Raw genomic sequence first — 10354 nt, forward strand, 5'->3', positions numbered from 1 at the left:
TTGTATACTCGCTCTCCCACAGTCACCACAACTAGACCTGTGCATTGTCCCTCCCCAGTACACGTACACGTACACGTACACGTACACGTACAGTCCACAGCCTCAACCACAATGACCATCGAAATCGCCATCATCGGCAGCGGCCTCATCGGCACGCTGCTCGCGCTGGGCCTCCTGAACCGCGACTCCCCGCACCTCCGCATCCAGGTCTACGAGCAGGCGGCGTGCCATCGCGAGCTGGGCGCGGGGATCGGCTTCACGCGGGCGGCGCGCCACTGTATGATGCGGCTGGACCCGCGGCTGGACGAGTGTCTGCGCGCCGTGGCGACGGAGAACGGCGAGCCCGACGACCCGGACTACAACATGCGGTTCGTGGACGGCTACCACACGTACGTGGACGACGACAACGACCAGCCCGTGGGCATCGAGGGGAAGGTCTACAAGCTGTATGCGGGGCCACGGGGGTTCGAAGGGTGCCACCGCGCGCAGTTCCTGGAGGAGATCATGAAGCTGATGCCCGAGAGGGTGGTGCAGTTCGGCAAACGGCTGGAGAGGTACGAGTATCTGGAGTCTGGGAGGATCCAGCTGGTGTTTGGGGATGGGAGTGTGAGGGAGGTCGATGGAGGTGAGTTCCACCCGAACCAAAAGCCCTAACCTCACCTCACCACCCAACACAAAAGCTAACAACCACCACAGTCATCGGCTGCGACGGCATCAAATCGCGCGTGCGCGACCTCATGTTCCCCAACGCCGACCACCGGCCCCGCTACGCGCACCAGCTCGCCTACCGCGGCCTCATCCCGATGGACCAGGCCATCGCCCATCTGGGCCGCCACCGCGCCCTCCTCCAGCACATGCACTGCGGGCCTCACGCCCACGTCCTGCACTTCCCCGTCGCCAACCAGAAGCTGCTGAATGTGGTCGCGTTTGTCCCGGACCCCAATGACTGGGACGTGTCGAGCTTCACCGGCGCAGCCACCACCACTGCCACCCCAATCGAGGAAACCATCACCACAACAACCACCACAACCACAACCAGAAGCAAAAGCCCCAGCCCCAGCACACCAACCAACACCCCCACCCCCAACCTCAACCCCCCCGAATCCAAAAGTGATACCTGCAACACAACAGCAGACACAACCCCGAGCACCACAACAATCAACACCCCGGAAACCAGCCGCACCACCACCCCAGACGGCACCAGACCAGCCCCAACCAGCAGCACCTGCACCACAAACCCACCATCAGACCCCTCCTCATCCCTATCCCCCTCCCCCTCAACCCCACAAAGGCCACCCACCCCCACAACCCCCAAAGCCCACCTCCTTCACACCTTCAAAGACTGGACCCCCTTCCTCCGCACCCTCCTCACCCTCTTACCACCCACACTAACCCAATGGCCGATCTTCGACCTCTACAACCACCCGCCACCCACCTACGTGATCTCCCGCGTCTGCCTCGTCGGCGACGCGGCGCACGCCGCATCCCCGCACCACGGGGCCGGGGCGGGGGTGGGGGTGGAGGACGCCCTAGCGCTAGTTACCGCCCTGACGTGCGCGGAGGCCGACATCCTCTCGGGCAAGCTGACGACGCCGCAGGCGCTGGAGGTGGCGTTCAAGGCGTACTCGGATGTGCGGTATAAGCGGTCGCAGTGGGTTATGCGGAGTAGTCGGGAGGTGTGTCGGGCGTACGAGTGGGAGCTGTTCGAGGGGCAGGAGGGGGCCGGTGGGGAGGTGACGGCGGAGACGGGGATGATGGGCCGGGTGTTTGAGGAGATCCGGCGGCGGACGATGACGGTGTGGGGGTTGGATGTCGAGGGGATGGTCGGCGAGGTGCAGGGCCAGTATTGGCGCGGGACGTGGGGGTATTCTTGTTTTTGAGGGGGGGGGGGTTGTGTTTGGGTTTTGGAGAGGAATGGGAAATGGGAAATGGGTTATTGGGAAAGGGAATACGAGGGTGTAGTTCTGTTGATGATGTCAAGTACTGTGGCCAATTCTTCTAGCACGGTTGAACAATGTGCGGTAATCTCAGATTATCTGTCTGTCAATTCATTTGAACTCATTTCGCTATGTTTCAACAAAATGCAAGCTATATGCGCAAGCTCAATCTATTCCGCGCTTCTAATCTATGCCGTAAACCCCCAGAATCTCCCCCAGGATCGGACTCTGCGTCAAGGCGTACGCCTCCCGAACATATTCCTCGTTCACCGAGAACGGCTTCGCCATGACATTGGGGATGTACCGCCCCTCCAACTCGGCCATGTTTACGTTGCCCTCCAGGAAACCGGGCTTGAGCAGACACTGTCGGAACCGATCGACCGTCGATTTCAGGTGGCTGGAATGGAAAGGAACATCAATACCCTGCAAAGGAATGCTGGCTGTCCCCCGTTGTAGCTGAATTGGCTTGCGAAGACCGTGTGCCGCAGCCAGTAGATCTTTAATCGTTGTATCGATCGCCCTCGTCCCCGTTGAGTTTCCCATCATCTCCTGAATCTGATCAGGTCCGTTGGGCGACTGTGACAGTCCATCAAGGACCTTCCCAAGCACCCACATGTTTGTGTCCTAGTCAAGTCAGTAATGATCCAAACTTAAGAGAGCAAATTTCGTCGGAAGTAGTAGACGTGAAGACCTACCGTGCCTGAACACACGTATTGCTCCCCCTTAACGTTGTGATTGACAATCTCCAGTAGCTCGTGGCTCACCACAGCAATCGCCTCAACCAGCCGTCCCAGAGCAATATCGTTGAAGACTGCCAGTAATCAGCAAATGTTCTATCGTCCGCAAATCGCATGATACTTACACTTTCCTACCCGCTTGGGATTCACTGCCGTCATCCCATACGCCGCTCCCTGTTCTCCCCGCGCCACAGATGCCTGCATCATCAGGCCCCGGTAGAATGACAACTCAGCCAGTGCACCCATCGGAATCGACTGCGACAGAGCCGACAATGCGCCGTATTCGCCCAGAGAATGACCGGCATACAATGCACCGGGCGAGACATAACCCTTGCTGCGCAGGTCAGCAATCACGGCTACCTCAAATAGCAGAATCGCCGGCTGGGCAAACTGAGTGGAGTATAGTAAGCCTTTCGGGTCGGTGAATGTATAAGATGTGGATCGAGAGGTGAGACCCGGTAGGGCAGGCGTCTCGATGCGTGTATTATCCGGCAGGACCGTCTCGGTGGTAATGGACAAGTAATTCTGTCTGATCTTCCGGCCTCGTTTGCCACCGAAATGAACAGTGATTGACTTGGGATTGTTGCGTACAATGTCCAGCACGGACCAGCCTGTCATCGTCAGAAACGTCCGATCCATTCAATACACGCAGAGAGCCTACCGTATGAGTCGTAGAGCTGAATATCGATCTCGTCCCACAAAGCTTTCGCCACTGGACTGGACTCGTAGAGGTCCATTCCCATGCCCTTGCTCTGGCTACCCTGACCCGTGAACAGGTACGCCGTAGCCGGCTGATCCACAACAGCGCTACCTTCAAGAACCTTTTCTCCACTGTCCTTGCGCATGACATCAATCGCGAAGCGCATGCGTCCCTCAACCATCGCGGTATGCCGGATTTGGACGACCAGCCTTTCGAGGGGCATGACCATGCCAGTAAAGCTTGCCGTGAATGACTGAAGCCGGCGTCGATCGCCGTGGAGCGCAAGGTGCTCGAAGGCCGCCGCTGTGACTGCGGAAGTACACATACCGTGCGACAGAGTGCCGGGGAAGTCGGCCACAGAAGCAAATATACTTGACACGTGGATTGGGTTGAAGTCCTTCGACACGTTGGCGTATGGCTGGTTGCTCGGTGGCATCTGTACTTCAATAGACGACAAACTTGACCATCCCGAATTCTTAAGTTCAACCTCCGGAGAAGCCAGACTACCTTTGCGGTCCAGGAACTCAAGTACCGGGTTGCCGACACAGTCATCGCAGCTGTAATTCACCGTCCCTACCTCCTTCCACAAGTACCCTCCGAGCTGCGCTCTGGCAGTTCCCGTTACTTGCAGTCCCTTCAAACCGCCCTCTTTGTGCATGGTATGGGTTTCCAGCGTGAAAAGAAGAGTCTTCCCAATCAGTGAAATCGTCTCATCGTCGACGTAGAACCATTCCCGTCGTCGAAGAACAGTCTCATTCAGCTCAGATCCGAGATGAAGCTTGCGTTCCGGCTCTCTAATGCGTCTGAAGAGTTCCCTCTCCCCTTCGAAGGTCCCTCGAAATAGGAACGTCGATGTCACCGTGAGAACCGGTTTGCCCGAGCGCATAATCTGGGCTTCCACAACAACAACCATACCAGCATCTTCAACATAGATAGCTCGGACCTGTGACTGTGAACGGACAACATCGCCAACACTTAGCATTGCCGTATTAGGGCAGTATTCGAACGCGTTCGACCGGTGAACCAGCCGCAGCAGGTCATCGCCAACGTCCTGGAGCACCAAAGGCTTTGTTAAAACATCCCAAGCTATGACAATTCCGATGCTGATGGGCAGGACATCTGAATCGAGGAAGATAAGTCTTTGATCTGGGAAGGCCTGGCCAACAGCCGCGATCATGTCCTGGAGCACTTGCTCGGTGAGCGTCATCTCCTTCCCGTAGAATTTATCATGAATACTACCACTTGTCGACACATCTTCCCCGAACCAAAGGCGGCTGTAGAATGATTTGACTCGTGTACTCCTTTCGTTCATGATTTCACTAAGACTGAAAGGGATGCTGCTGGGATCAAATCGATAAAATAGCCTCAGTGGTTCGAGTACCTGAGGGGGGAAAAGTTCCAGAACAATGTTCACGCCGTTCGGGCTCGAAAGCTTCATGGAGGAGGTTACCCGGCATGCATCCTGGACACAGACTGATATCTCTCCTCGGTCTGGGTCATAATGGAAGATTGCATCGGGGTTCGCTGCGATGAAATGCTGAAATGGGTTGCGCTGTCGGCGTCTGTTCTGTAGCAGCACGGGATCCCCAAAAATCGCGCGTATCCATGGAGGTAAACTCCGAGACAAGCTTAACCCGGCGGCCGAAACATGCACAGACCGGTCGTCGAGAGCTTCAGAGGTCGAAATAGACGTTGGAATCGACATGTCATCAACAGCTATCTCTCTTAATCCAGAAATCGATGACCAACTGTCAGGAGTGGCCAGTCCACTAGCGGAGCTGGAAGTTGAGTCTTCCAGGCAAGTGTCGCGTTGGCAGCGCTCAATAAGTCCACCCAGGATGCCGTCCAATATCTCCTGGGCAGATTCATCTCGGTCAACTGAGTATTGTGCAGCCACAGGTCCGTGCAAGATACAAACACGCTCGGGATCTTGGTCAGGAACAGCTTCAATATCTTCTGCCTGCCAGAGGGAGTCCTTCTTGAAGTACCACTCAAAATCTTCATTGAGGGCCGGTATGAAGTTGACTGGCTTCTGATTGGGCTTTCGACTCTCCAAAAGGAAGAATGAGACATCTTCTGGGTTGAGGACTTCGTCTTTAGCTTCAGGACACACTTCAAGTATTGAGCGAAGGCACAGATCTGGGTTCTCTGAGAGTACTGTGTGTGATATGTCCGCGCGCTGATCAAGCGAAGCACACGGCAGGCGCTCCAGAGTCCGAGTCGCAATGCTCAAGGTGAAGCACACGTAAGATGGATCTATCCATCGCTTTTGATGACGGACGTACATCAGATCAACCAAACGATGAAGTACTTCAGCGTAGGTCATGTCTTCCAAGTCCACCACAGCACCGCGAGTATCTCGACCAAACCAGGGTTTTGCGAAGTCCGAGTTCAGTCGTTGAATGATGGAGTCTCGATTCTTGGTCAAATACGCGACACGATCCTTTCTGGGTAGCTTAAACACCGTTCGATCCATATCCGCCCAGAGTCGTACCCCTCGGGTGGCGATCTTGTGGATAGGTTCACCCATCTCCGACTGGACGGTGAGAATTCCTCCTGCTGTGCCTGAGTATGTCTTCACCCATTCGCTATCTGCAACACCAGTGGTGTTTGTGATAATTTGTTTGACGGCAGGAGAGGTGTGTGCTTCCCGGGCCACCATCATACGGCTACCCAGCAAAACGCCATCAAAGGGCATACAAGGGTAGCCATGCGAAACAGACCACTGCCCCGAGAGATATGGGTAGATGCTTTCGCTGCTCCCAAAACCGCTACCGGCAACTAAGTAGATGTTGGGTTGCTGTCGGATGGTGCCATATGTGCTTAGAATAGGAGCATGGAAATCTTCATAAGAATGATGTCCTCCCCCTCGACCACCAGTCCACTGTAGAATGATGGGAAAGTAAGGGTGTGTCCTAGCAATATCTACGACCTGTCGTATCGTGGACACTGAGCTTGGTTTGAAACTAATATGACGCAGGCCAAGTGTGCGGATATAGTCGGAAACGATCTCTGCCGAGGGTACTCCCGCGCCAATCGTGAGTCCATCAATAGGGATTCGATCGTGCGATAGGCGGCGTAGCATGGCTATCTGCCAGCCCATTGCTCGGGGGTTTGCATAGATGAGGTTACAAGTGACTCCACGACCGGGACGAGTATTGTCAATCAGCTTCTTAATTGCCGTTGTCATATCCGAGCTAGTTCGATAGCCTCCGCCAGCCAGTTCAGCGTGATATCCAGCATTCATGATGGAGGCAACGAAGTCCCAATGCACAGTCGTCGGAGTCATGCCAGCAACCATGATTGGTGGCGAACCCAGCAGGCGACTCAGGCGGGTCTCAAGAGAGACTGTGCCTCCGTTCACCAACCGCGGTTGATATCGCTGGCTCCAGCTCTGAATTCTTGTCGATGTTTCTAAGAGACGTGGCGAGAAGAGGTCACGCATCGTTCCGATCTCAGTATCCCGAGATTCAAGATCACTAGCCTGTATGATCCTGATTCCTCTTCCTTCCTGGATCTTCTTCACCAATGGACCCAGCCCGCCTCGATCGAAGACAAGGATATGAGATGGACTGTGCATATAATTGGACAATGGTAAAGACCCCGTCAAGGCAGTAGGCCAATCGCAAGGCTCCCGCGCGATTGCATCGAAAATATTATGTAGCAGGTTCCCCTTGAGCTCTCTTAGGTCTTGACCAGTGTGGGTGTGATATACAGGGATCTTGAAATCTTCAGATACCACCTGGTGCCGTGAAAATCGTTTCTTGAGTGCGTCAGCAGCTTTAGCGAGGAACGGCGTATGGAAGGGTGTACTGATTGGCAAGAAGCTAGACTGGATCCAAGGCTTTCTGCTGCTGAATGGGACGCGGCTCTGATCCTTGTCAGAACCAACAACCTCCGTCAGATAGCTTTGCAGGTGAGCTAGGGATGTGGACGGGCCAGCTATTACGAACTGATCGCGAGCATTGATCAGCGCCAGATGTACTTGCGCTTGTGAAGGAAGGACTTGGTTCATATGTGCTAGTGTTGACTCGAGCCTGTTTCTCCTGATTCCTCGCACGCTGAGCATGTAGGAGGGCATGCTGTAGTCGTCTGTACAGTCACCGAGCGCATGTGCCGCCGATGCGAGAGTGCACGGTGCACCTCGATGACACTCCCAGCCCAACCAAAATAGTGCTTCCACTGCCAACCCGCTATTGTCGTAGAAGGTCTCCCAGGTGTCCGACATTGCAACGACTGCTGAAACCAAAAGTCCCTGTGAATGGCCTGTCGTGGCTCGAAGCAACGCGCGTAACTCTCCCGGGTTCAGGCCCAAAAGCCGGCATGTTACGCAATACCGAGCCAGGCTCAGCACCCCTATTACTGGTACACTGATCGGAGCTTGAGCGATCCGACCGGTGCCTGGAATTGTCGAGCCGTCATTAACCCACGCCTGGAGATCTAAAGGCTGCGCGCCAAAGTAGGACACGCATTCTGGAAGATTCGAAAGCTTGTGGAGCAGATCGCCGACCGTGCCGAAGAATGAGTGCAGCATTGGCTTGTAGGTGGCGTGAAGGTCTATTAGCTCTTGTACACAGGTTCGACTTGCTTCCCCTTGACCGCCAAAGACAGCCATCAATTGAACTCTGTTGGCTTGAGCATGCTGGAACAACGCACTCATCCGATTGCGCGCCGGAAAGATGTGGTTCTCGAGCTCGCCGTTGCCACACAATTCAACGGCGCGATAATACACTGTCAGATAGAGCTGCCGACCTTTCGAATCTGGAATCAACTCGGCAACCTTGGAGTGGATATCTTCGTCATCTTGCAAAAATCGAGATTCGAATGCTCTTAGCACGGCCACCAGGGCCGACCGAGGAGAATGTTGTCGGATGAGGAACTCGACATATTTAAGGCACAGCTCCAGCGCTGACCCTAGTCCCTGCTCGTCTTCGGGTTCTTTAGAGGTTAGCCACTGAAGGAATGCATCCTTTTGTGACTGAAGATAATGCAACTGAGACGACGGCACAGTCAGCGTCAGATCGAGATGTTTCCAGATCAGGGAGATCTCAACAGCTGTTGCTCGGGAACTTGTCATAAACGAAGGCAGGCAAGGTGGAGAGGAAGACGGAATTGAGGTACGCATGACGATCCCAGAAGAGCTAGAACTGAGGTAGGCTGGACATTGGTCCATCAAAGACATGTCGAGGTTTCCCATTCTGCGTAGCGAAGCACGTTCTCGTTCACTGTATTTAGTAGTATCATATCGAGTGGCGCTGGTTGAGATAGCATCACATCAGCCGCCCAAGGGATGTGCATGGGAAATTTGTCCATTGGGCCAGCTTGACTAATAATGCCTATCCAGCCCCATCCCGTAGAGTGCATATATAATCCGATAGGGCTGTCATGTTAACATCCAGACCACAAACGTCCAAGCACACCAGAAATCGGGGGTTGGTCCAGGGGCAATCATCAAGGATCCCTTGTCTTGTCACCATCCGCCGTTGGAGGATCTCCTATCTCAGGCCGGAGTTTTATCAGGCTGACATCCCCCTTTCAGGAACAGACACTGGCTTTGACCGACCGGAGTTTTGCAGACGGAGTTTTGTTGAACGTCTGGCCGAATACGATTTTTAAACACAGATGCCGTCAGCTTATGACTTGTTTTGGGTCTATATGCGAATCGGGCTAGGCTTTGCGAAACATATTAGAGACTGTTTGAGAACTCCAGGTTTTTATCCCTAGGGCCAAGACAGGAGGTCCGTACTACACGACTCAGTAGTTCAGAATGCGGCGCCGTGACTCCAGTAGAGCGCGTCGACCTGTCGCCAATTTTAGTCATCGGGCCATATTGAAATTGTGACTTGCTGATAATGAATTCTCGATTGCACTTGCCTTGGTGCCTTATTCCATTCTGCCCGATCGATTAGAGTCTATATACTGCTCAAGTTACCCTAGCGGGTGGATTTCACCTCCTTGTGTTTGTTCGACAGAGATTTTGCCGTGACACTTAACGCTGTCATGGATCGCTCAGTCGGCGCTCGCCCTTTCAACATCCGAGGTCGGGATGATCTTGCGTACAGGCTGTTCATAGAGCTTCTTTCGTAGGTTTTCCTGGCGAATGAGTACGAAAGCATTGTGCCAAAGCTGACAACGTAGATATCAACTGGCTTCCCCAGTGCGCTGGTACGTTGGCCATGAGACCTTCATCGACACACCAGAGCAGCTAAAAATCATTCCAGGATCGAGACGCAGAATGAGCTTCTTAAAGCCAAGTCAGCCATCCGTCGCTACATCGAGATTGGTCCCAGGACCACTCTGGCAAACATGGCCAGGAAATCAGCGGCCATTCACCACACTTCCCATGCTCCATCTCAATGGGCTCACTTACAGTTTCTTTCGTACATGGACGACAAGGCCGAGATAATGTACGAATATTCGAAAACAACTCCTACAAAGGAGCCCATCCGCGAGAATGTCGCAGTGTCCTCCAGTACAAATGCTCAAATCCGACAGACACCCATTCCCGAAGCAAGCCCGGCAACACTGCCATCTGCTACAGCTCCCACGCATTACGCGCCTAGCAAGGATGTCACATTAAGCGCAAGACACATTACTCTTGCCATGACCGCGCAGAAATTGCGACGACCGTTCGACCAGGTCCCAATGGCCAAGACGATCCGAGATCTATCAGGAGGTATGGTGCAGAGCACCACAATTGTGCTAGTGAGAGGCTAACTAGCCAGGGAAATCAACCCTGCAAAATGAATTGACAGGAGATCTGGTTGCGGAATTCGGGCGAGTCCCAGAAGGAGTTGAAGATATGTCTTTGATAGCTCTGGGAGAAGCACTGCAAGGTGGCTTTTCAGGCAAGCCCGGTAAGCAGATGTCGATGCTAATCTCCAAATTCATGTCGAGCAAGTTGCCTGCGGGTTTCAACAACCAAGGTGCCATGCAGGACTTCCTCAAGCTGAAATGGGGACTTGACAAGCCGCAGTCCA

At 54.0% G+C, this 10354-nt stretch overlaps 3 protein-coding genes across 3 annotated transcripts; 2 read left to right on the forward strand and 1 right to left on the reverse strand.

Annotated features, from left to right (window-relative positions):
* Positions 1-111: 111 nt before the first annotated feature.
* Positions 112-1880, forward strand: BO72DRAFT_473299 (FAD/NAD(P)-binding domain-containing protein; the record flags this gene model as incomplete). The annotated part of the gene is made up of 3 exons (XM_040947195.1): positions 112-625; positions 697-955; positions 1292-1880. The coding sequence occupies 3 exons, from the start codon at positions 112-114 to the stop codon at positions 1878-1880; spliced, it is 1362 nt and encodes a 453-aa protein (XP_040795394.1).
* Positions 1881-2120: 240 nt separating this feature from the next.
* Positions 2121-8451, reverse strand: BO72DRAFT_392166 (beta subunit of fatty acid synthase; the record flags this gene model as incomplete). Its single annotated transcript, XM_040941890.1, has 4 exons — positions 2121-2561; positions 2633-2748; positions 2800-3285; positions 3336-8451. The coding sequence occupies 4 exons, from the start codon at positions 8449-8451 to the stop codon at positions 2121-2123; spliced, it is 6159 nt and encodes a 2052-aa protein (XP_040795395.1).
* Positions 8452-9311: 860 nt separating this feature from the next.
* BO72DRAFT_453729 (uncharacterized protein) lies at positions 9312-10349 on the forward strand. The gene is made up of 2 exons (XM_040946049.1): positions 9312-9671; positions 9745-10349. Exon 2 carries the CDS (start codon positions 9759-9761, stop codon positions 10089-10091), a length of 333 nt encoding a protein of 110 aa, XP_040795396.1. The 5' UTR covers positions 9312-9671; positions 9745-9758; the 3' UTR covers positions 10092-10349.
* Positions 10350-10354: the final 5 nt, after the last annotated feature.

This window comes from Aspergillus fijiensis, assembly GCF_003184825.1.
Source record: "Aspergillus fijiensis CBS 313.89 unplaced genomic scaffold BO72scaffold_103, whole genome shotgun sequence".
Lineage (NCBI taxonomy): Eukaryota > Fungi > Ascomycota > Eurotiomycetes > Eurotiales > Aspergillaceae > Aspergillus > Aspergillus fijiensis.

Coding starts and splice junctions, on each gene's coding strand:
- BO72DRAFT_453729 (XM_040946049.1), top strand. CDS start 9,759: ATGGACGACAAGGCCGAGATAATGTACGAATATTCGAAAACAACTCCT.